This window comes from Paroedura picta, chromosome 8 (assembly GCF_049243985.1).
Source record: "Paroedura picta isolate Pp20150507F chromosome 8, Ppicta_v3.0, whole genome shotgun sequence".
NCBI lineage: Eukaryota > Metazoa > Chordata > Lepidosauria > Squamata > Gekkonidae > Paroedura > Paroedura picta.
Window position 1 is genome coordinate 95,347,407 of NC_135376.1, and position 26,450 is coordinate 95,373,856.

Here is a 26,450-nt window from a genome sequence, read left to right on the forward strand (position 1 = left end):
GGTTAGGGAGCCAGAAATTCCCACTCTAATTTGAGCATAAGTGTCAAAGTGCAACTCCCGCAGCAGAAATAGGAGCCGCCTATCAATGTTCAAGTCTGCTAATTTTTGCCATAGGCGCTGCCTGTCTATAGAATCAAAAGCTGCGGCCAAGTCAGGCTTCAGTGGGAAAGAGGTATGTAATCATAGAATCATAGAGTTGGAAGGGGCCATACAGGCCATCTAGTCCAACTCCCTGCTCAACGCAGGATCAGCCGAAAGCATCCTAAAGAAGGTGACACAATAGAACTGTCACTGCCTGCCTTTAACACCATCATCTCTGGCCAAAGCAAAATAAAAGACAAAATTTGCAGATGTTTGTAGCGCTCCTCAGATCTGTTGGATGGCCTGCAACCGAAACAGAACATGCCGTACAGCACAAAACACTCTCGCTTTGCCCTTCCATTTTCACCTCTGGGAAACTAACCCTCGCCTCCAACCTTGAAATTGTTCTTAATTTTCCCTCCCCCACCCCGGCTAAATTCTTCTAGCAAAAGCTAAACCTGGCTAACTGACAACTCCGTTTTAAAGTTCCATCAGCTTTTCCCAGCTCGCTGTATCAAGCTGATCCAGGGCTCGGAGGCTGCAAACATGTCAATGAGGCATTCATAATGACAGTAAAAACCCTCTCCAAATATGCAGTTCTGGGAGGAAGGGCATGATACAAGCAGCATGTTCTAGAAAGTGGGGGGGGGGGATGAAATAAAATAGAAGTGACATTGTGGACACACCCTTAATAGAGGGCGAAGACATTATAAGCGTGCCCCGATTTATTTTTATGGGCCCGAGCCAAGGACGACAAGTGAGGCAATGCTCAAGTCAGCATTTCCCAGAAAAGGAAAACTGGAGCCAAAGCTTTCTTATACAGGGAATGGATACATTGTTTAACCCACCAGGGAACTGAATTTGGGAGATTCCAAAAGAAGCAACAGCCAAAGACTTCTGATAGCCAGATGGAGCAAGCCTCAAAACAAAAGGTTAAAACGATATGGGACCGGGCCAAGGATTGTCTCATCAGTGAGGTTCAACTTGGCAGGATGCAAGGAAGGAAAGTTATGATGACACCGAACACTGAATGGCACATGTTGAGCGGAGCATTCCAAGCACACGGCGTCTCTGGTAGGGCAGTCCTGTGCTACGCTTAATAAAAGGCAGGAGAGGGTTAACAGCTTCCAGGTGGGGCTGGGAGGCTTCCCTCTGTCACCATTGAGCCCCACATGACAGACATCAGTTCCCCTGGAGAAAGTGGCTACTTTGGTGGGTGGGCTCCACGGCATTGCACCCTGCTGAGGTTCCCCAAATCCTGCCATCCCCAGCCGCCGCCACCCCTCCAAAATCTCCAGGTATCTTCCAGGCTGGAGTTGGTAGCTCTATGGGATGGATGACATGTGCATCCCACCTTCCCCCAAAGGAGATCAGACAGTCCCTGTTAACTCCACGCGCGGCTGCAATGAAGAGGTTTGCTGGGGGTTATTAAGGAGGGGATTGAAAACAAATCAGCCACTCTCGTAATAAGTCTATGCATGGTGAGGCCTCGTCTGGACTGCTGTGTACCGTAGTCTGGGCCCTGCACTTCAACAAAGGTAGCACTGGGAAAGAACGATGGAATGCCTTTCCTATGAGGCAAGGCGGAAGAAGTCAAGGCTTGGAAGAATGACAAGGGGGGGGATACGGCTGTGTGCTTGGGCTCGGTTCGGCCACCTCAGTGATCATGGAAGCGAAGCTGGCTGCCTCGGGCTTCGGCGGTTGCTGAGGCGGCCGAACCGAGCCGAAGCACATACCGCTAGAGGCCTGGGACAGAGAATGCCGGCCAAGTCTGGGAAACCATAGGGGACGATGTCCATCAGTGGAATTAGCCACAAGATAAAGATGGAAGACTCTGCCTGGGACAGGGATGCTTTGTCTTCTGGGTTTGTGGGGGAGGCAACATTGGGGGGCTTCTGGAGTTCTGGCCCCACTGGTGGACCTCCTGATGGCTCCCTGGGTTTTGGCCACTGTGTGACCCAGAGCACTGGACTCCTGACTAGGGCTGATTTGTGGAAAAGTACTGACCATCCTTCAGCAGTTTGACTGATGCTCTGGTGCCCTGAGACTTGGCATTCCTGCCTTTCTCATCTAATAAAGAAGATGACTCACTGATAATGGAAACAGTTCTTTAAGTAAATTGCTGCCTCATTTGTGCTTTGGTATTTGCAAGCAATAACTGGAAAGCTGCTGTAGATGTTTGCCCTTCGATCTGGAAGGCTGCTTCATATCAGCCGCTGAGCACCCGCCTGTGGCCCAGGATGTTTTAAAAAAAGCAAAACCTTGCAGGAGAATTGCTTATGGGCCACGCTCCTTTAGATCGGACTTTCGTAGGGAGGGGGTCATAAGACTATAAGAAGCACAGTTCTGCGCCAGACCGATCCTGTCCAGCGTCTTCTCTTCCACAGTCAGAGGACTGAGAAGGCTGAATGGGCACAGAGGCCCTGCAAATACAGAGTCCTCCAAACCCAGCTCTCTGGATCAGGCGTGCTGTGGTGCTTCAGACTCACGTGCCTTCCAGCCCTATCTTGGGCTTCTTCCGGCTTCATTTCCATTTGAAGCCACCTCATTGCTGTGATCCATTTGTCTTCGCAGAAGGACAAGACGTCCCCAGTGAATGAGATCCAGGCTGTACCACACTGGGGCAAAGGAAGTCAAAACATTTGCATCCTTGTCTCTCTCATTACTGGCTTTCTCCTTTCTTCTTTCAGAGCAATGTCTCTTCTGACGGATGATGCATAATGTCAGTCTGAAGTACAGACTGCCTGGAAGTATCATGAATGCCCTTGTGTTTTCCTGAGGGACACAAATCCACTGCTAGCCCTTCTAGACAAGCAACCAGTGGCCAGACAGAGAGCATTGTTAGAATGGTACAAGAGTGGCCAAAGAGATTTTTTAAAATTTGCCCAAAGAAGACCTTGTATAAGCCTGTAGAGCAGGAGTGGCCAAACTGGTTGTCCAGAAGTCCATGGACTACACTTCCTGTGAGCCCCTGCCAGCAGCAGCAGGGGCTCATGGGTATTGTGGTCCACTGACATCTGGAAAACCACAGTTTGGCCACTCCTGCTGTAAAGGATCTAATGGTCTTGAGTGATGTATGGGGTTGCCAACATCCAGGTGGTAGCTGAAGATCTCCTGGGATTAGAACAAGACATCCTTGTTCAGGCATCAGCAATCAGTTCAATGGGAGGGAAATGACCCCTTTGGATGATGAACTCCTCTGGTTCCACCCTCAGACTTTTCTGGTATTTCCCAACCTGGAGCTGAAAACCCTCATGAGGTACCTGACTAATGTTGCCAACCCCCAGGTGGGGCCCAGAGATCTCCTGGAATTAGAACTGATCTCCAGAACTGTGGCATTATCATCCCACTGAGGTCTCTCCCATTCCCAAACCCAGCCCAGGTTCCACTGCAAACTTCCAGGAATTTCCCAACCTGGAACTGGCAAGCCTAATCCTTCATCCCCCACCCCATTGTGGCCCCAGCAGTATTGTGCCCCTGCAACAGTTCTGACTGTTAAAAAACAAACCCTAAAATGGTGGTGCATTCTGGCGGCGGACTCAGGGATGCAATAGGGCCTAGGCCAGGGGTAGTCAAACTGCGGCCCTCCAGATGTCCATGGACTACAATTCCCAGAAGCCCCTGCCAGCAAATGCCAGCAATGAGATAGTCCCATCTGGGAGTGATGGGAGACAATGACACCTGAAGTGTCTTGTAAAGGGCCAGGGGGGATGAAGTAACACCTCAAATTAAACTTCATCAGTTCTAAAGGTATCACCGGAATCAAACTTTATTCGATTTTCTAAGTTTGTCACCCTAGTATAGTTATTGTTCAAACTGTAACTTCCTTGCCTCACGTTTCAGTCCTTAATTTTTCCAATTAGGTACTTGTGTAACATAAAACTTTGTTAAATCTTAAAGGGTTTCCTCACGGTTGCTGAGGGAAGGCTACAGATGGTGGCAGCAGTTTAAACAGTCAAAGGTTTCAAGAGCAACACGTCACAGAGGCCTCCTGAGATGTCTGCCAGGTGGTAGTCTCCAGGGGAGGGTGGCCCTCACATAGAAGGGGCCACAGGAAGGGTGCCAAGAAGCTAGGACAAGGAAGGGGGCAACAGGGAGAGATAGTGTCTAGTCCCCATAAAATGGGTACCCTGCTCTGGATTAGGAGACTTCTGGGGCTATGGGATCGAGTTTGGGCACAGGAGGGACCGCAGTTGGACATAAATTATGGACTTCACCTTTCAGAGCAGTTATTTTGCTCCTGGAGAAATGAACTTGGCGGTCTGGAGATTAGTTGTAATTCCTGGAGCTCTTCAGAAGAGAAGTTGTTTTTTATACCCCACTTTTCCCTACCCGAAGGAGTCTCACTTACAATCGCCTTCCCTTCCTCTCCCCACAACAGGCACTTTGTGAGGCAGGTGGGGCTGAGAGAGCTCTGAGAGAACTGTGTAACTGGCCCAAGGTCCCCCAGCTGCCTGTATGTGGAGGAGGAACGGGGCATCAAACCCAGCTCCCTGGATTAGAGTCCACTGCTTTTAACCAAAACACCATATTGGCTCTCTGGAGGTTGGCACACCAACCCATAATGAACAGGCTATACAGCAGCAGGATGGGGAGATCCTGAAATAAGTAAGTGGTTCTGGCTCAAGCGGAAAGGAGAGGCAGAAAGCTGAGAAAGAGAAGGGTTTAGTCCACAGGGGCAATATTGCCCCATATGATAGAGCTCTCAATTGGTGAGTTACTGTCTGGAAACTGCAAGCCTAGCTTTCTGACCTCCTTTGGTCAACAAGGGGCTCCTGATTCTAGCTCCATCTCCTGAGCCCTTTATGCAGCACTGGATAATGCACTTTCAATTGCAGCTGGATTTCCCTGTGCGGAACAGGAAAATCTATTTCTAAAGTACCTTGAAAGTGCATTATCCAGCATGTGCACATAATGGGCCTCGGTTTCCAGTTACAGGGACTTTCACTTGGAAACACACACAAGTTCTGGTCCTGGCTGCTTGAAGCCCCTGGACATGTCACATCCCAAGAGGAGCCTGAAAAGAATGTAAAGGTTTCAGAATCCCTTCTCTCAAAATACACCCCTCCCAGGATCTTCTGACCACCAGCTATATATATTTTTACAAAGCAATCATCCAATCTACTGCTTCTGACACCAGTCAGATCTGTCCTGGCAGTGCTGTTTAGGGTTGTGCGTGGCGGCATCCGAATCGACCGTTACAGGCTGACACAGCCAGTGCCGCAGTGGAACGGCCAATTTGGACACCGCTGCACACAACCCTAGAGCTGTTCTCTTATTACCATCAAGGCATTCCATGGGAGGGGGGTTGTGAGAAGAAGAGAGAATATCACCCAGCCTATTGTCTTGACAGAAAACATTATTGAGCAAGACAGGAATACAATGCAAGAGCCCCGGGATACAATCAGCTAGCAGACCAGAGAGTTGGAAAGAAGGAAGTACTTGGGCCACTAATGGGAACCAGGACCTGTCTGTACCCCGATGTCCACATGTGTTGCTTAGGCTGTGCTACACACCAACGATGTTTCTTTCTGCATTTTTTCTTTCTGCATTTTTAGCTATTAGGATTATTGTACTGCACAGGATGGTGAGGGCAGAAAAGGAAACCTTTGCTCCCTTGCAATTTTCTCATCCGAAAAATGCAACCCTGAGTTCTTTTTGACTTTGCTGGGGGAAATCATAGTATAGAATCATGGAATCATAGAATAATAGAGTTTGAAGGGACCTCATGGGTCATCTAGTCCAACCCCCTGCACTATGCAGGACACTCACTACCCTATTGCTCATCCACTGTAACCTGCCACCCCCTTAAGCCTTCACAGAATCAGCCTCTCCGTCAGATGGCTATCTAACCTCTGTTTAAAAATTTCCAAAGATGGAGAACCCACCAACTCCCGAGGAAGCCTGTTCCACTGAGGAACCGTTCGAACTGTCAGGAACTTCTTCCGGGTGTTTAGACGGGGCCATACAAACCAAATAGTTTACACACAGACTAAGCCAGGCTTTCTCAACAAAGCTTTTTTTTTTGTTTTTTTGAAATGCTGGGCTTTCTTGATGGCCCTGTAAGGGTTTCCTAAATGGGTGGGAGTTAATTAATTTTAAATATATATTTGTTAAACATGTATTAGATGTGACGTAATACCTCCCTTGCTATTCCAAAGGGGCAGTTTTCCCACTCTGGGCTGGGGAGAGAGGGGGAGGGGCTGCTAAGCCCCTGCTCACCTTCCCTTTCCTATGTCAATTGACCTGGTCAGGAAGCAAGTACCTATAGTGGCGGGAGGGAGAGCTTCTCCTTCCCAGGATCCCTAGGCGAGGGGCTTCCTGTGGGAGGAAGCACAGGAAGGAAGGGTCTTTGGGGTTTTTTGGGAGGGAGCCTGCCCTTGGGAGAAGAGGCGAGCAGCCATCTTGGACATGTGAGCAAGGCAAGGAGACTCTGGAACCTGTTTAAGCAAAGGTGCCTGCCCTGAACTTAACACCAGATGGGGTAGGTTTAGCAGAGGGAGGGACAGAAGGACTGCGTCTCATCCAGTTTCTTTCATCTGTTTTGCTTAACTCTGTGCTGAAGATCTGCTTGTGAAAACTAGTTATTTGAATAAATCTTTTATAAACTGGAAGGTTCTCTGGTCCATGAAGGTTCTCTCCCCCATCTTGGAAACGCTAGCCTAGTGCAAAGGGAAGACCCAGAGAGGGGGGGGGGACCCTTGCAGTATCTCATCCCCCACAGTGCTCAGGAGTTGGGGCTGGGGGAGGACACAGAGGCCTCAGGAGCAGAAGGGGCAGCTCAGGGTCCTGGCTCCCCCAGCTGCGAACCTCTGCTTTAGCCAGGTGGTGGTGACGGTTACCCAGAGAGTTTGTTTTGCCAACCGCCTGGAGTTGTCAACCAGCCAGAATAGGGTGGGCAAGGATGGGACTGGGCCTGCCAGGCAGAAGTGGGCTGGTTCCATACATGGTCATATCAGCTGTTTCCCTTCCCCCCCTTTCTCCACTTTTTTACCATAGAGAAACCCCTGAAATATTCTTCAGGCTTCAAGAAACCCCAGAAGTGGTGTGCTTATGCAGAATATCCTTGGGAAGCAGAGCTATGGACATGCCTACCAGGGCCCCTCCTCTTCCCACCCCCTTCAGGCTCATCTTTGGTCATTTTGGTGTGTGTGTGTGTGTGGGGGTGACGTGACCATATATGATCATACCCAATAAATGTTAACATTAAAAATGAATGAACTCTCACCCATTCGGGAAACTTTTCTAGGGCCATCAAGAAACCCAAGAGTTTCACTACATCCTGCTGGTTGAGAAAGCCTGCTGAGATCCTTTCCATCCAGAAATCCAGCCCTCCCCAGGCTCCATCCCCAAAATCTCCAAGAATTTCTAAACCCAGAGCTGGCAACCATAAATGGCTTGTATACATGTATGATCAGAGTACATATAGAATATGCATACTTCACAATCAAGTGTAATATAACATGACAAATGACATCTGCTTACATGAGAGGTGGGTTTACATGGAAGCCAACGGCAGCGCTCCTGGGTACACTGTTGCCTGCAAGAATTAAAAAGGCCAAAACTTATCAAGTCTATGGAACCAAGATGCCTACACGTACATACAAAAAGGAGGGTTAAGAAAGATCAAGTCAAGATCTGTTCATGGTCCCCAGCCCTAAAGATACGAAACTGGGTTTAACCAGGGACAGGGCTCTTTTGGCCTTGCCCCCAGCCTGGTGGAACACTGCCAAAGGAGATTAGGGTCCTGTGGCACCTTAAACAATTCCGGAGGGCATGCATGATCTCGCTCTTCTGCCATGGTTGAGGGCGGGAAATAACATCATAGGCCACGGGTGGCCAAACTGTGGCTCTCCAGATGTCCATAGACTACAATGACCATGAACCATTGCCAGCATACCTCCCCCTAAATTCTGGCCAACCCTGAGAAGGGCTCAAATTTACACGGGTAGATTTTTTTTTTAAACGTTAGGACTTTTTAATGTTTTAAATGCTTAAATGCCTAAATGGTATGATTGTTTTTGTATTTGTTGGCAGGTTGTTGTATTTGTTGACAGGAAAGGCCGGAGTACAAATAAAAACCAGTCATTACTATTATTATGCAATCAAGTAATCAATATTAGAAGTCACTTGGTTTAAAGAGCTTTTTACCACCTAACAGGTTCACAGATGACTCTTCAAAACCACAAAAAGACTGAAAGAACAGAAGTTACTTGATTTGTGAAAGGACGGTTCTGATTCTTGCAAGTCAAGCCAGATGAGAGACCAGAAGGCTGCAATGTGCTCTCCAGCTGGTTTCTCTTTAATAAACAGTAGCCAGCTTGGTGTAGTGGTTCAGAGTGTGGACTTCTAAGCTGGCAAGCCAGGTTTGATTCCCCGCTTCTCCCCCACATGCAACCAGCTGGGTGACCTTGGGCTCGCCACGGCACTGATAAAACTGTTCTAACCGAGCAGTAATATTAGGGTTCTCTCAGCCTCACCTCCCTCACAGGGTGTCCGTTGTGGGGAGAGGAAAGGGAAGGGGATTGTAAGCCGCTTTAAGACTCCTTCGGGTAGAGAAAAGTGGCATATAAGAACCAACTCTTCTTCTGCTTCAGTAGTATCTGGACTCTCTCAGCCTCACCTCCCTCACAGGGTGTCTGTTGTGGGGAGGGAAAGGGAAGGCAGATAGAAGCTGCTTTGAGCCTCGTTCGGGTAGAGAAAAGCGGCATAGAACAACCAACTCTTCTTCTTCTTCTTCTTCTTCTTCTTCTTCTTCTTCTTCTTCTTCTTCTTCTTCTTCTAGTGCTAAGCTGCCTTGTAACTGAAGTTGTGAGGAAGGATTGATTCTTTCTCCAATTGCATTCCCCTAACCTCAAATGCCCCGCTGGGGTAAACCTCCAGGCAGCTTTTCCAAGAGCTGTTTTTGGTTGGGAAAATAAAGCAGTGGAATAGCAGACTCATCTCATCAGCTATCTGGCTGGTTCTTGGATAGGAGACCACCAAGGAAGCTCAGGGTTGCCACACTCAGGCAGGCAATGGCCAACCACCTCCATCCACCCCTTGCCTTGAGAACCCCATGGGGTGACCCTAAGTCTGACTTGACGTTTCCACCCCCATCAGATGTTCCTTTCTGCATAATAGAGGTGGTCAGACTGTGGCTCTCCAGATGTCTCTGGACTACAATTTCCATGAGCTCATGGGAACTGTAGTCCACAGACATCTGGAGAGCCACAGTCTGGCCACTCTTGCATGTTGTTGTATTATCTTCTGAAAGAATATTGGGAAACGATTTCTAGAACAATTTCTCAAGGTGCAGGTAAATTTCACCCTGAAACGTTTCCTATTGAATTCTGCAGACTGTTTGTTCAATTTTTATACCACCTTCCCATCAAGCTGGTTCAGAGGGCAGTGTACAACACCACATTTTGTAACAGTCATGGATTAAAACTATTAAAACATTTTAAAATAACTTATTCTAGCCCCATCAGATCAACTTCATGTTGATATGGGGGGAGGGGCAGGGGACATTAGATGTTATGGGGTCACTGGCCCCAACCTAAAGTTTGGCCGCAGAGCTCCATCTTGCAGGCCCTGCAGAATTGAACCAGCTCTCTCAGGGCCCGGATATCCTATGGGAGCTCTTTCCACCAAGTAGGGGCCAGGACTGAGAACATCCTGGCCCTGGTTGAGGCCAGGTGTACTTCCTTGGGGCCAGGGACCACCAATCGGTTGGTATTTGCAGAGCGAAGAAGGATGTAGGCAGAGAGGGGTTCCCGCAGGTAGTCAGTGCCCAGGCTGCGGATGGCCTTGAAGGTGCCTTAATAGGTACCAATAATTCACTTTCAGTGTCATAACCCAGCCTTTCTCAACTTTTTTGCCATTGAGAAACCCCTGGAACTAAGTGGAACTAGCCGGTGGCCGCATGCAGGCGCAGAGCTCTGTGTCTTTGTGCGGCTGCCGGCTGGTGTGCCACCACCACTCCTCCTCTCCATGCCACAGCACTGGCCTCCTACGCGCCACCTCGGGCTTCAGTGATTGCTGAGGTGGCCAAACCGAGCCAAAGCGCTCAACCCTACCTGGAACATTCTTTAGGCTTTGAGAAACCCCTGAGGTGGCGCAATAATGCAGAATATGGTTGGAAGGCACACGTGTGTCCATGCCCACCTAGGGCCCCTCCCCTTCTCATTGCCTCCAGGCCCATCACTGGCCATTTGCGGAGTTGTTTAACAAACTTAAGAAATATATAAAAAATGAATTAACTCCCACCCATTTGGGAAACCCTTCCAGGGCCCTCAAGAGACCCTGGTTGAGAAAATCTGCTGTAACCTCTGCAAAATTGTTGTTGTTGTTACTTGTGAAGTCATGGCCGACCCATCACAACCCTATGGACAATGATCCTCCAATGATCTGCAAGATCAGCCATTGCTAATTACTGGGAAAGTGACATAAGCCCAACTAAAGAGGAGTGGTTAGAAGAACTGAAGGGATGTGTACAGTTGAGTAAACTAGTCCATATGTAGCCTGGTAAAAAGTCTGATGAATGGGATGATGTTCTAGCTAGGATGGGGAATTGAACCTTATAATGTCTGTATGGTTTTTTAAATAGAACTGAATATTTTTAAAAATATCTTTTGAAAGAACAAATTCTCAGAAATTATAGGTGTCCCCTTGGAGAAGGCTCCAGGATGAGTGGAATGAAGCCCATAGGACACAAGAACCCATAATGATATTTAAATAGTAACATTTACCACATATTAAATACAGGGGGTGTTCTTACAGATCAGCACTGCTGCTAAATTTTTCGTGCCAAAAATGAATGAAGACCATTTTTAATAAGATCACTTTTTAAGACATCTTTCCAGCCATTGTTTATCTCCAGGCAGGTAACTGTAATTACTTTGGACATTGCTGCTCTGTTCCAGATTCTCAAATACTTCTTCATAATGATCATTTTATATAATGGCATATGCTGTGCTTATCTTGGCAGAGGGTGGGAAACAGGGATCCTTTCCCCCCACCCACAATCCTTTCCGTGGAGCCTTTCAAATACAATCCTCCTCCGCTGTCAAGTCACAACCAATTCCTGTGACCTCAAGGCAAGAGAGGAGCATGGGCAGTCTGCCATCGCCTTCCTCTGCATAGCAACACCAATTCCGTTCCAGGCCGCTGCAGCCAGCACCGCACCGCAGGGGGGGAGGGCACGGCTGCTCCTCCCTGCGGTGCAGCGCTGGCCGTGGTGCCCTGGAACGGCCGATTTGGCTGCTCCACACAACCCTAACTCCAATCTTCTTTGGTGGTCTCCCATCCAAGTCCTAATCATAGCTGGCCAATTTTAGCTCCCAAATGCTGACAAGACTGGGCTAGGATACACTTTTAATGGAAAAGAGGTTGTCTCCAATGGTTTCCAGCATCTAATACAGCCATAATATGGAAGTTATGTAAAATGAAATGCATACTTACATGGAGATATAGTATCCAAGGAAATACAGAAGAGTCACAGCAGCCAAAACAGCAAAAGCAATCCACAAGGCTGGAGAGGGGGGAAAACCCATAGCACCTGTTATTTATGGTTCAAGATTCTACTTTCTCCCCCCCCCCCCCCCCATCCCTTTCAAGATACATAGCAAATAAACTGGTGTCTTGGCTAAAAACCTATACCATCAAGAAGCAATTCCATTTGCAGGACTTTCTCATCAGGGGGGGAGGGAGATCAGCAGGGCAGAAACTCATCCCACTAGCAATTTGAAAAAATAATATGATATAGGCCTCCTATAGACCTCTTTGCAATATAGGCTTTAAGGATACGGTTAAAATAGCACAAAGGGGAACTTACAAAAGGCAGAGGTCTGGGACGCGTCAGCATAAAACTCATCTCCTCGGCCTCCTGCATTATATACGTGGGGTTCAGGATAAATCCAGGCAAACTTTACTATGCACTAAGCCAGCGGTAGTCAAACTGCAGCCCTCCAGATGTCCATGGACTACAGTTCCCAGGAGCCCTTGCCAGCATTCGCTGGCAGGGGGCTCCTGGGAATTGTAGTCCATGGACATCTGGAGGGCCGCAGTTTGACTACCCCTGGTCTTCAGTATCGGAGAGAAAGGCAAACTATAAATAACCTACTAAGAATAATAACTGGGTTCCCCCTTGGTGTTGTCCATCATTTGTATGTCACTCGGATTGTTCATTTGTAACCCAGAGTTCCCATCCTCTCTCCCTGCTCCCCACCCCGATCCCAAGCCAGTTCTGTAACATCATATCCTGCTGCTTCCTGTAACTGCAAGCTGATGACAAACCCGACTGGATTTATATGCCTGCCAGCAAGCAATATCTATTCATCAAGCACACAATAGAAGAGAGACACAAGTCCAATCAAACATAATGCTACTGGACTATTTCCAACCGAGTTAATAATACAAATCGAATGAGTAGCCTGCCAGTATGTCTAAAGCCACAAAGTCTCGTTCCAACATTATCTACCAAAGGCTTACAGGGCAATCCTACAAACGCTTTCCTGGGAGTAAGCCCCATCCAATGGACTTTGGTAGGATTCTGAGTAGCCCCGATTTAGGATGGGACCGAAGTAGCTAGGGTGAATTTTCACACACAAGGCATTTCCTCACGTATTAAATAATGCCGTTTCAATCCTCTTTGGTGTGTTTGCAACTGGATTTGGCCATCTCACATCGCAAAATCCAAGGTTTGTGTGAAAGTGCCCTGGTTACCCCTAAAATGCTCAGATTGTACAATTCTAAAGCCCGTATATCTTTATTAGATTGTACTTTACTAGCAGTCTTTAGGATACTAGGAGAACCGTGACAAGATCAGGCTAGGATGGGCCATCTAGGTCAGGGCTGTAAGCTGACTCAGGGCCACCCCAAAGGGTTTGCGAGGGAAGACACAAGTAGAGGTGGTTTCCATTGCCTGCCTCTGCAGAGTGACCACGGTGGACTCCCATCTAACTACGGACCACAGCTGACTCTGCTGAGCATTCTGAGATCTGACGAGAGCAGGCTAGCCTGGACAGCCCAGGTCAGGGCAAAAACTGTGTGCCATGGGGTCTCAACCTGCTCAAGGCAACCCCGGAACCAAGGGGTTCTTCAAGGTAAGGGATGAGCAGAGGTGGTTTGCTATTGCCTTCTCCTACAGCTGCCTTCCTTGCTGGCGTCCTATCCAAATACCAGCCACGTCCAACCCTGCTTATTTCCCAAGCTCAATGAGAGCCAGCCAATCTGCCGTTGAGTGAGCACCAATACATTAAAGGCATCTTCCTAGGATATAGCCCAAGCTTCAGTGAGCCAACAAGATTCAGAGACCACTGACAAACTGCACTGTGCCTGAACAGTAGGGCCCCCAACCTCTAGGTAGAGCCTGGTGCTCTCCCAGACTGACAACTAATCTCCAGATAATAGAGATCAGGTCCCCGAGAGAAAATGGCAGCTTTGGAGGGTGGGCTCTAGGACATTATGTTCCACTGATGTCCCTCCCTCCTTGTTCTGGAAGGGGCTCATGGGAATTGTAGTCCATGGACATCTGGAGAACCACAGTTTGGTCACGCCTGCTAAACAGAGTTAAACCTTTCTAAGCCCACTGAATTTAGTGGGCTTAGAAGGCTGAAACTCTGCTTAGAACTTTTCTGTGAGACCTTTTCCCCCTCACACCATTCTTTCTGAACTGGCTCGCTCCACTTCTGTGCATAGCGTCTCCTCCTCCTCTTCTAAAGCCAAGGGCCTCATTAGAATACCCTCCTGCGGGCATCTGACATCTGCAGTATTGCAAATTGTTTTGTCCTCGGTCAAGTCAGGGAAAACAAATTGCTGAAGTCTCCTGGGTTTCAAGATCAACACAAATTAGGGATGCCAGCCTCTAGTCGGGCCTGGAGATCTCCCAGAATTGCACCTGATCTCCAGGCAGCACACATCAAAACAGCTGTTTTGGTATGTGGGACTGTACGAAGTCCCTCCCCTCCCCAAATTCCACCCTCCCCATTAAAGGTAAAGGTAAAGGTATCCCCTGTGCAAGCACCGAGTCATGTCTGACCCTTGGGGTGACGCCCTCTAGCGTTTTCATGGCAGACTCAATACGGGGTGGTTTGCCAGTGCCTTCCCCAGTCATTACCGTTTACCCCCCAGCAAGCTGGGTACTCATTTTACCGACCTCGGAAGGATGGAAGGCTGAGTCAACCTTGAGCCGGCTGCTGGGATTGAACTCCCAGCCTTATGGGCAAAGCTTTCAGACGGCTGCCTTACCACTCTGCGCCACAAGAGGCTCTTGCGCCACAAGAGGCCACAAGACCCTCCCCATTATCCACCTCCAAATCTCCAGGCAATTCACAATAGTAGCAAAGGATGCATTCAGAAATGAAGAAACATGGTTTTCACATCTCACAGGGAAACTGGGAAGGTTTTGACCATTATGGTTGCTAATTTACTTTTTTTTTTGGTGGTGGAAGAGGCAAGAGCAGGGTTCCTTGGGGATTGGGAATTCATCTGCAGCTCTATCTTTTAGAGCAGGGGTAGTCAAACTGCGGCCCTCCAGATGTCCATGGACTACAATTCCCAGGAGCCCCCTGCCAGCATTTGCTGGCAGGGGGCTCCTGGGAATTGTAGTCCATGGACATCTGGAGGGCCGCAGTTTGACTACCCCTATTTTAGAGGAAGCATCAAGTCAAACTCAAACACCTGTGGAAGGTGATTTGCAAGTCGATTTGAGACTCCTTCGGGCAGTGAAAAGTGGGGTATAGTCAAAAGGTTGAAAAATGCTTGTTCTGATGGGCCACCAAGAGAGACTTCAAGGACTGATTCTCAAAGCAATACTCCAACTACTGAGCATCTGGCTGCCAACCTCCAGGTCCTGAAATTACAAATGGGCCTTATTTCAGTTGCATGACCCAGTCTGCCTCTGCCCAATGCTTTGCTGATGGGTGGTGGTGATTCAGCCCAGCCCAGCCTTGCCCACAGCTGACTGGATGGTTTTGCTTTAGGATGTTTTGGGCTGATCTTGCGTTGAGCAGCGGGTTGGACTAGATGGCCTGTATGGCCCCTTCCAACTCTGTGATTCTATGATAATGTCATGCCACAAATGCTAGTTGATAGCACACAAGCACTGCACCTCACATAGCTCCTCAAATTCATTTCAACAGTCAAAACACTTAAGAATAAAGGTAAAGGTAAAGGTATCCCCTGTGCAAGCACCGAGTCATGTCTGACCCTTGGGGTGACGCCCTCCAGCGTTTTCATGGCAGACTCAATACGGGGTGGTTTGCCAGTGCCTTCCCCAGTCATTACCGTTTACCCCCCAGCAAGCTGGGTACTCATTTTACCGAACTCGGAAGGATGGAAGGCTGAGTCAACCTTGAGCCGGCTGCCGGCATCGAACTCCCAGCCTTATGGTCAGAGCTTTCAGACGGCTGCCTTACCACTCTGCGCCACAAGAGGCTCTTGCGCCACAAGAGGCTCTTAAGAATAAGAACATGCAAATTAACTCCTCCCAATGAAATGTGGAAACGGAAGACGGGCCAAAGCCTCTGAAATCAAAACCCTGACTAAGAAGTCAGGAGGGCATGCAAAATGTCCATCATCGAAGGAGAACTGTCCTTCAACATCATGCAAAAGTGAGATTCTGTCTTTAATCAAAAGAAACTGATTCTGCCAAACACAAGCCCATCATTGCACTTTGAAACCAGAGAGGCAGAAGGGGTGAAATAAAATGTGTGAGGAAAGTATGAAGTTAAAATAAGAGCATTGTCTTGAACATTATCTCTCTCTTTCACTAGAAGCAGAGGGAATGGTTCCATTCCTTCCCATATATTTGTGGCGTAGCACCTCCAAGTGGTTGAAAGATTTCATTTGCTGTTGCTTAGACTTCAGTCAATTTTCTTCAAGGAAAAGGAACAAGAGGAGGAAGAAGGGGTCGTTTATGAAACCCAAAGACTTCTAGCATACTAAGGGGGGACATCAGGTTGATGCCTGAAAGTTTCCCCCTTTCCTTCAGGGCCAAGACTACAAGCCAGGTTTAATTCCCCACTCCTCCTCCACATGCAGCCAGCTGGGTGACATTTGGGCTAGTCACAGCCCTGGTAGTGCTATTCTCACGGAGCAGTTTTCTTAGAGCGCATTCATTACACCTCACAGGGTCTCTGTTATGGGAAGAGGAAGGGAAGGTGATTTGCAAGTCGATTTAAGACTCCTTCGGGCAGTGAAAAGCGGGGTATAGTCAAAAGGTTGAAAAATGCTTGTTCTAATGGGCCACCAAGAGAGACTTTAAGGCAGGAGTAGTCAAACTGCGGCCCTCCAGATGTCCATGGACTACAATTCCCAGGAGCCCCTGCCAGCTGGGTTCCTGGGAATTGTAGTCCATGGACATCTGGAGGGCCGCAGTTTGACTACCCCTGCTTTAAGGACTGATTCTCAAAAGCAAAACTCCAACTACTGAGCATCCGGCTGCCAACCTCCAGGTCCTGAACTTACAAATGGGCCTTATTTCAGTTGCATGACCCAGTCTGCCTCTGCCCAATGCATTGCTGATCGGTGGTGTTGATTCAGCCCTGCCCAGCCTTGCCCACAGCTGATTGGATGGTTTGGGCTCAGGCCCAGGCATCCCCAAGCTTACTGGTAGGGCTACAAGCCCCATCCAGCCCTAGACTGGCAGCCTGTACACTGGGAAGAAGTCCAGTTTCAGAAGGGAGGCAGCAAGGAGCTGGGAGGGCCCCTCTCCCCAGAGAGCTGACTACACTATGGGAGTCCAAGATGGGCTCCAAGTGTGGCTCATGCAAAGGGGCTGCCCCTCACTAGAAAGTGTTTAGCTTTCCCTAAAAGAGAGGTTTCATGATAAAAACTGGGAAGGGTCACAGGGAGGGAAAACAATTGCCCTAACCAATGTCTAGCTCTGTTCTACTGCATCTCGTTCTCTGCACTTCTTCAAATCTCAGATACTGGCTGTAACTAATTCTCAGAAACAAAGAACAGCAACCCTCCTTCCCCCCCCCCCTCCAAACCTCTTTGCCCCTTTTAGCAGGAAGAATCCATGGCCAACTAGCTCTGTGTTAAGCTAGCTAATAAAGACTTCAATTTAACCTGTTCATGATTGAAAGTAAATGATACTTGCAAATACTCTAGCAATTCTCCATTGTTGGGCCTTGGTGGCAAGCCGCCTTCCCCTGCCCTCGGCCAACTGATGCTCTTCCGGACTGTTCTGTCCCCGTTCTGTTGATGGCCTCACCCTGGCAACAGGACCCCTCCGGGTTCCAGAGGCCAGGAGAATCATCACAATGGCCTTTCCTTGGTGGCCAATCCAATCCCAGCTCCCTGAGCAGACTCAGATATCTATCTTCAGAGGCTGTCCTGCTGCTGTCCTTGGCTCCAGGGCAGGGAGACTGTGGTGTCCCCCAAGACCACGAAGGGAAGGGAAGGGGGAAGGGAAGGAAGGAAGGGACACTGGATGCTGACGATGTCATGTAAAACGTCCAAAAGGAAAGGAAAGGAAAGGAAAGGAAGGAAAGGAAAGGAAAGGAAAGGAAAGGAAAGGAAAGGAAAGGAAAGGAAAGGAAAGGAAAGGAAAGGAAAGGAGGGAAGGGAAGGGAAGGGGAAGGGGAAGAGGCAGCAATTCAGTCCTGCGGCCATCAGAAAGCATGGGTGAGGAGGCCCTACCCCCCTGTAACAAGCAATTCAGGCAGGGACATCACCCATTATTAGTCATTGGTAGGACAACCTCAGTAGCCTAATGTCATCAGATCTTGAAAGCTGAGTTGGCCCTGGCCTGGTAAGTACTTGAGTAAATAAAAAATTGTTAATTCTTATAGCCAGCTCTTCCTATGAGCTTCACATCAGTTCATGAATATAATTATAAGGTAGAGGTATCCTATGTGCAAGCACTGGGTCATGTCTGACCCTTGGGGTGACGTCCTCTAGCGTTTTCATGGCAGACTCAATATGGGGTGGTTTGCCAGTGCCTTCCCCAGTCATTACTGTTTACCCCCCAGTAAGCTGGGTACTCATTTTACCGACCTTGGAAGGATGGAAGGCTGAGCCAACCTTGAGCCGGCTGCTGGGATCGAACTCCCAGCCTCATGGGCAGAGCTTTCAGACTGCATGTCTGCTGCCTTACCACTCTGCGCCACAAGAGGCTCCTAAATATATAATTATAGATAACATTAAACGTTAAAATGATATTTTACATTAAAAATATATATTGGTACCCTAGGATATCCACCAGCCAATTGAGTGCTGAGGAGGGTCTCATTCTCTTGGTGTCTCAGTGGATATTTCCTCAGGGGAGGCGTAACCCAGCTAGGGGAGCCAGCAAGGAATAGCAGGGGTGCTGGGTAGAGGCAGGCCATGGCAACCACCCCTGCTTATCACTTGCCTTGAAAACCCCAGGGTTCTGGGAGCACCATGCGTCCATTGTGCTTTGATGGCATGCAGGACTCTCATCCTGTTGGCTCAAGCACCTATGAGTCCATTTTGATAATACTTCCACCCCATAAATTTACACTCATACACTTGTCTACACTTTCTTATTTTCCATGCAGACATACACCACATTTACCTAGAAAGCAAACTCTTCTCCTTTAATCTTGCCAAGCTAGATATTCAAAAGCTGCTGAAACGGGCAGGGGTGTTGCCCCAATAGCAGGATGCTGGACTTGGACCACTGGTCTGATTCAGCAGAGCTCTTCTAATGTTCTTATCAGGGAAATATCAGCCTCTAGGCCCTGTTGTTGGCCATCCAGAGAAACTGACTACCCACTGTATAAAACAGGATGCTGGACTAGATGCACCACTGGTCTGATCCCGCAAAGCTCTTTGTAAGTTCTTATGAAGGTCTCAGCCTCTATGCCCTGTTGTTGGTGTTTAAGCAAATGCAACAAAGTATGGGAAACAACAGGCAAAAACCAACAGTAATATACACAATGCAGCTGTTGATTTAAAGGCCAACTAATACAAAGTTTTTGTTATCTCAAAACAAGTTTAGTTGGGTTTCACATCCTTAACACTTTTTCCTCCTCTTAATATTTGTGAAACCGCCCCCCCCTGGAAGGAGACTGTCCTGGCTTTAAAAAACCTATCAGAAAGAGGCTGCAGAAAACCTGCAGGCTTCTGATTGGCTGCCCAGACTAAGGCCCGCCCTACAGAGGCCTGCTGGCCGCCATTTGGCCGCTAGATTTCGCCGAACACAGGTCGGCCTCAGGAGCCTCGGTGCTCTGCCTGCCTGCCAGGTGGCAGGGCGGGGAGGGGACGGGGGAGGGGACGGGGGAGGGGGGCAGATTCCCAGCACCAACCAGACCTCCACTTTCCGGGGGGGGCAGTTAGGAAGCCCAGCACCATGCCGCCTCTGCTAACCTCGTGGGTCAGCCGAAAGCCCTGGAACCCCAGTGCCCCCCCCCAGCCACTCGTTCCTACCGTGTGGGGGTGGGGGCTGCGAGCAAAACCGCATCCACATGCCTGCCGAGTACTTAGGTGGCTGGCCCATGCCCATGTCCATTCCTTCTGGTTGGCGGGGCCAGGAAGCCCACCACTGTCCCAGCCATGTCCTCTTGCCTCCCGGGTAGTTCCGGGAGGGAGCATGCCCAGCACGGGCCACTCGCCTCCACTTTCCTGCCCAGTCTTCTCCAGCACTGTCCCAGGCCAAACACCGCAGCCGCAGGGTGTGTGCCAAAGGCAAGGCTGGGAGATGGGGGGGGGAGCCTCCACTCTTCCTGCCTTGCCTTCAGTCTTTGCCCTCCCAGCCGAGCAGCGGTGGCTACGTGGATCCTGCTGCTCCACTGGGAAGGTGCAGCCTGAAGGCGAGGCCGAGAGGAAGGGAGGGGGCTGTGGAGACCAGGGGAGGAAGAGATCCAGATAGATTCATATACATGCTGCCAGAAACCTCTAGGAGGTGGATGACTTACAGAACAAGCAAGCAGAGATCCAGTTGGAGGATCACACTGAGGAGCCAGAAACTGCTTGGGGTGGGTGGCAAACTAAGGCTGCGGAACAGTCCTTGCGGTCAAAAGCTCGTGCCTTGAATACATCTTCGTTGGTCTTAAAGGTGCCACTGGACTCTCATTTTGTTTATCTGTGTAGAGAACTTAGATATGGATGGATGGCACATCCATCTTGGAGGGAGAGAGAGGGTTTCCTGTGTCTGTGGCAACAACAAACCCCCCCCCCCCACCTCCAGGCAATGTCTCCCTTCTTTCCAGCTGTCTGCTCTTCACATTCTTGGCCGTTCACCTTCCCCTGCCTCCGTCCTGGTCAGCCCCGTCCTCCGCTGCCTTCTCCCCTGCGCCCTTCTGTTCTCCTGGCCTGCTTCGCATCCAGAGGGTGCTTCTGGGCCCGGGGGAAGGCCGTGCTGCGGCCGGGGGGGGGGGGAAGCAAGGGGAAGCAGTCCTTCCCCCTGGGCCCAGAAGGCCTCCTTTCCCCCCACCCCCCATTCTCATGCCTGTTGTATTTAAAAGTACAACGGGCTTTAAATCGAGTAAAAGAAAATAATCTTGTACCAAGGTGAATTTTCCACAAAACTGTATCTTCCTTTCTTGTCTTCTGTTCGACTGTTGAAGGAACTTGAGCACGGATTTCAACTCCAAAGCAGAACACCCCTTCCTTCCTTCCTGATGTTTCATTGTTGGCTTTATCAAGGGGATTTTAGGGATACAGGATATTCTCCACTGTTTTCATCTGGAAGGGGTGTTACGCTTTGGAGTTGAAATCTGTGCTCAAGTCTCTTCAACAGCTAAACGAAATACAAGAAAGGAAGATAATGGTTTTGTGGAGAATTAACCTTGGTACAAGATTATTTTCTTTTATGTAAAATACAATTGAACGGGTTTCGAGATAACAAAAAAAAATGTGTATCGATTATTATCTGGCCGTTAAAACAACAGTTGCTTTGTGTACTTTACTGTTATTGGTGCTGGCAGATTTTAAATGTGCAAAAGAGCAGAACACCAGCTGCTTACAGAATAAATAGCTTTGTTCAGGAGAGAAACAAGTACATAAAAGAGACAGGAGAAAAAGAGTCCTGCCTACCTGTTCTTCTGGACAACAAAAATAGAGTCCAAGAGCACCTTTAAGACAACAAAAATTTATTCGAGGTGTGAGCTTTCAAGTGCAGGCAAACTTCCTCAGGGGTGCTTGCATACGTAAGCTCACGCCTTGAATAAATCTTTGTTGTCTTAAAGGTGCTCTTGGACTCTATTTTTGTTGTGCTACTTCAGACCAACATGGTGACCCACCTGAATCTGTTCTTCTGGAGGCAATCAAGGTGGAGGGGTGCTCAAGGGAGCAGGAAGTTTCCAAATGAGCCGCAGGAGGGATTATTTGAAGATTGCAAACTAACATTGCACTAAAAAAGGAAGAGATTATTTGAAGAATACCTCCAATGCCCCCTGCAACATTGTATACATATACTGCAGAATCATCCACATGACAGACCTTACATCTTCCCACAGCTGGCCCTCCAGGGGACCTGGCTGGCCATAGTGTGAGACGATGCTGGATTAGATGGGTTGGGAAATGCCTCGAGACTCTGGGGAAGGAGCTGGCGGTGGGCAGGATCTGGGGTGGGGAGGGACCTCAGTGGAGTATAACACTATGGAGCCCAGCTCCCATGCAGCCATCTTCTCCAGGGGAACTGATCTCCGTCACCTGGAGATGAGGTGTAATTCCAGGGGATCTCCTGGTCCCACCTAGAGGATGGTATCCCTTGGACTACTGGTCAGATCCAGCAAGTTTCTTCTTAGATTCATATGATGTAATTTTTTTTAAGTATAGAAACTCAGATACTCCACAAATACAAAAGTCAGTGTTTGTTGCCTAAGGGAGGGTTACGCAGAAGAACATCTTGAAGTGATTTTGCCTGTTTAGAAAAGTTTCAAGAGTGCTGCTTATCTCCCAATTTGCTACAGTTTAAAGAGGGAATCCTGAGCTCATTTGTCTGGAGTAATCCCTTTGAAACCAGCCGGTCTCCGATCCACATTTGGGATACGTTGCTTTTGGATGATGGCCCATTCACACAGCCCCTTCCCCACCGCATGAGAGCAACTGTTCCACAGGCCCAGAAAGGCCTAGTTTGAGGTGTGGGGACTTGTGGCTCCATCTGCATCGCTCCCATGGAGCTCATTGTGCGTGCAATAATTAGGGGAACAGGTCCCTGACGAACGTGGGGAGGGAGTCAATGTGCCGCAGGGTGTTGTGGGCTTTTTCAGTAGAGCCCTCAATCACTGGGCCGGTCTCTGCAGTCATACATAAGCCATGGCCCAACAGCAAACCAAAGTATAGTGGGGAGGGGGGGCAGGATACAAGTAAGAAAACCAGTAACAGATTTGGGACCACCAGGAAAACTCTTGATTCTGATGTTATGGTGTGACAGATCAGGCAATTTGGTGATGGCTAAAAAGATCAGTCCATTCCATTTCCTCCTTCACCAGTATGTTAATACTAATTAACAGCACCTATGGCATTTTAGACGGCATGAGCCAGTGGCAATGTAATAATTGTAAGGTACTGTTTCTGAACATTTTTAGCAGGCAGGTACAGTACAGGGCTGCCAGCCTCCAGACAAGGCCTGGTTTAAACTTCAAGTACAACGATATAGGCTAGATATCAGGAAAAAAATTTTCACAGTCAGAGTAGTTCAGCAGTGGAATAGGCTGCCTAAGGAGGTGGTGAGCTCCCCCACACTGGCAGTCTTCAAGCAAAGGTTGGATACACACTTTTCTTGGATGCTTTAGGATGCTTAGGGCTGATCCTGCGTTGAGCAGGGGGTTGGACTAGATGGCCTGTATGGCCCCTTCCAACTCTATGATTCTATTCTATGAGATCTCCTGGAATCACAACTGATCCCCAGGTGTTGGCCATTGCATGGATCAAAGTGGCAAGGTCTGGCCTGGAGAAATAAGCAGCCGGCTCGTGGGCCTGGCGCAGGTGAAAAAATGCTCACTGTGCTACCCAGGGACACTTGTTCATCCAGAATCCAACCACACCCAGAGACTCTTTACAGAGTCTGCAGCTGTCAGCTGGACACTGTTGAGTCTCCCATCTCAGTCTTCCCCAGTCAGATGGCCTCCAACTGAGATGGATTCAGCTTTAGACAGTGGGAGGAAGAGCTGCATCTCATCAGCATACCAAAGGCACCCAACTCCAAAACGCAAGAGGGGGCATATTTATGTTAACATTGGAGAGAGGATCAAGCCCTGTTGGACCCCACAATTTGGGTCTTATCCGGAAGACCTCTTCTTCCCAATAGTATCCCTCTGGGAGTGGCCCAGGAACAAGGAGAACCAACCAACCCAGGGAGGCAAGGCAGGCAAACAGGCCATTGATAGATGCAGAAGGATCAACAGGGCTGACATAGAATCATACAATCATAGAATCATGGCCCGAATCCCAGTTGAAAAGGTGATTAGGTCATACATCATGCAAAAACATCATTACTCCGCTAGCTGTACATACTTAGGGTGTGCCAAACCAGTATCTGAAACCAGGGTATCAAGTTGGTTTATCAGCCACCATTAACCTTGGTGATAATTTCATTTGATATAGAAATTGGGTTCCCTGCTCCATGTTTGGAAATTCCTGAAGCGTTGTGGGGTTTTTTTTGGGGGGGGGGGGTGGAGCCAGGGTATAATGCCATGGAGTCCACCCTCTGAAACTGCATTTTCTCCAAGGGAACTGATCTCTGTCATTTGGAACTCAGCAGTAATTCTGGATGATCTCCAGTGCCTATCTGGAGGTTGGCAACCCTAGGTTGATCTCTTGGTGCTACAGGGAGCAGGATGAGCTGCCAGCTGGGTCACTGTGGAGGGAGGGAGGCGGGGAAAGAGCAAAGGTGATGAAATCAGAATTCATCAAGGCGAGATTGGAAGGAGCCAAATCCTTGTTTCACAACATTAATAAACCATGGCTTTGCGTTATGCCAGAACCAGGCCAAAGAGTGCTTCATAAGTATTACATTCTCACATTACTTTGATTTCTGGCTTCTACTCACACTATAAAAGTTCTCTCATCCTAAAGACTCTAGAGGAACAGCTAAAAATGAAAGTCGAGACAAATTAGCATTTACAGTGTAATTGCAGGGTGGTGATTTACACTCCTTTGGCCACGTTTTCTGCTCTCTTTTGGAGAGCCCCGTTCATGGCTTTCATCTCTCCATTCAGTCAAATTTGTCTCCTTGAAAAGTTACTGGGGAAGATGACTCAACACTCATTTCAATTAGAGTAGGATGAAAGCCCATTCATAAATATTGCCTTGGACAGATTTCTCTTTTGCCTCTCAGTGCCGACCTTGAACACCAAAGACAGACACATCGAAAATAGAAACTGAACAAAGTGGTGGCAAAGCTGCATTCCCTGCAAAGGCAGCAGCCATTGTCTCAGTGCTGAAGACCTTTGTTTGTGCTTTTAAAATGGACAAATTTACCTGTAATTAGATTAATAGGACTGCCCATCTTGGCCCAACCATCTCAGGGTCGGCATACGAATTAAAGCTGAAATCAATCCACTCAATGAGAGCCAGTTTGGTGCAGTGGTTAGGAGTGCGGACTTCTAATCTGGCATGCCGGGTTTGATTCTGCACTCCCCCACATGCAACCAGCTGGGTGCCCTTGGGCTCGCCACGGCACTGATAAAACTGTTCTGACCGAACAGTGATATCAGGGCTCTCTCAGCCTCACCTACCCCACAGGGTGTCTGTTGTGGGGAGAGGAATGGGAAGGCAACTGTAAGCCGCTTTGAGCCTCCCTCGGATAGAGAAAAGCGGCATATAAGAACCAACTCTTCTTCTTCTTCTTCTTCTTCTCATTTAAAATAGTATCTGCATCCCTTGCTTCTGGGTCTCTTCGTGTCGCTCTCCCATGTTATAAGCCAGGTCCAGATGCTACGAGGCAGAGTGCTTGCTGAGCAAACAGAGAACCTGGAAAACTTAGGCATCATTGCCTTGAGGCCATTTACACCAAACAAGGTGATTTCCATGTACCGTAGGGTTCCCAGGTCACCTCCAACTGACAGCACTAGATTGGGAAATAATGGGAGACTGGGGGAGGTGGAGCCAGAAGAGTTTGGTGAATGGTGAAACTTCAGTAGGGTATAAGGCAATAGCCTTTGCTCAGCCCTTGCCTTGAAAAACCCATATTTCGGGGGTTGCCTTGAGTTGGTTGAGACTTTGCTTTTTATTTCCGGTGACCCAAAATTTTAAAAACTCATCTACACCTCACTCAATTTCAAATCTGATATTTAACGCTTTAAATTTACACTCTGCAACGTCCATGATTGATCTGTGGTGACACTGCTTCTTTCCCACGATATCCAGGAGCAGATTTTAATTGCTACATTTGAGAAAATTGCTCCAAAAGCCACAGTATTAAGTGTAGGTCTTTATGTTTTGCTGGATTAACTTCCTCCCCCTCCTCTGCACCTCCAACTCTGTCATTGACATAGTGCGGTAGTCTGTTGCTGATTGGTCAGGGCATCAGTTCTTTTGAATTAATTTCAACCGATTGGTTCTGTTCTGCCCCTCTGGGGCAACAGAAAACAACTCTCCTCCATCTTCTATATGATAGCCCTTCTAGTATTTGAAGATGGTGATCATATCACCTCTTAATCACCTTATATCCAGGCTAAACAGACTAAACTCCTTCAACCTTTCCTTATACAACTTGATCTCCAAACCCCTCACCATCGAGGGAGCCCCCGGCAGTCGCGCAGAACGCGGCTACCGGGGGCTCCCTACCCGGCGGCCTGATGCAGCGAGAGGCGCTTCGCGCCTCTCGCCGCGTCAGGCCGGCACCGCCGCAGGACCGCCGACAACTCCCACCGAGAACCCACCTGAGATGCGGGCGGCGGCAGCGACGCGATCGACGGTGGCGCCATGAATGTTGGCGCCGGAAGAGCCGCCATCACCAGAGGAAGCGGCGCTGCGATCCCAGGCGGCGCCCGCCCAGCGAACGGCGGTGCCTGGCCCGCGATCGGCGGAGGGGCCATGCTTCGCCGTGCCGCCAAGCCGCAGCAGCAGCAGCAACTCGCCCGCCAGCGCCACGGGCCACCGAGGAGCCGCAGCACGCCGAGGAGCCACTTCAGGAGCCAGCGAGGAGCAGCAGGCAGGAGCCGCGGAGGTGCGCGCCGAGGAGCTCAACCCGCCCAACCCGCAGCCCAACCCGCCGAGGAGCCACCGAGGAGCCGCTGCCCTCTTTCTGGTAGCCTTCCGTCCCTCGCTCTCGCCCCTGCCTGCTAGAGCCCATTGTATTCTTTATACAATGGGCTTTTTTACTAGTAAAGGAATAACCAAGCAACTGTACTTCCTGTTGAGGAAATTTGAGTTCTCAATTGCTTGCTTGTTTCTTTGATACTCCTTCCCACGCACACAACCCTTTTTTGTTTTAGGTTGGTTGAAGACACACACACGTACATACACAT

At 48.9% G+C, this 26,450-nt stretch overlaps 1 protein-coding gene across 4 annotated transcripts in view; it reads right to left on the bottom strand.

Moving 5' to 3' along the window:
* The window catches only part of LOC143843979 (heparan-alpha-glucosaminide N-acetyltransferase-like), a 271,359-nt gene that overhangs the window by 198,991 nt on the left and 45,918 nt on the right, over positions 1 to 26,450 (bottom strand). For 3 of the 4 annotated variants that reach the window (XM_077350869.1, XM_077350872.1, XM_077350871.1), the window contains exons 5-6: positions 11,524 to 11,593; positions 7,567 to 7,621 (exon numbers count right to left, since the gene is read on the bottom strand). In XM_077350869.1, coding sequence (XP_077206984.1) covers positions 7,567 to 7,621; positions 11,524 to 11,593 — 125 coding nt within the window. Of the gene's footprint in view, positions 1 to 7,566; positions 7,622 to 11,523; positions 11,594 to 19,461; positions 19,629 to 26,450 lie in introns of those variants that run through there. The other variant, XM_077350873.1, reaches the window with a different exon arrangement.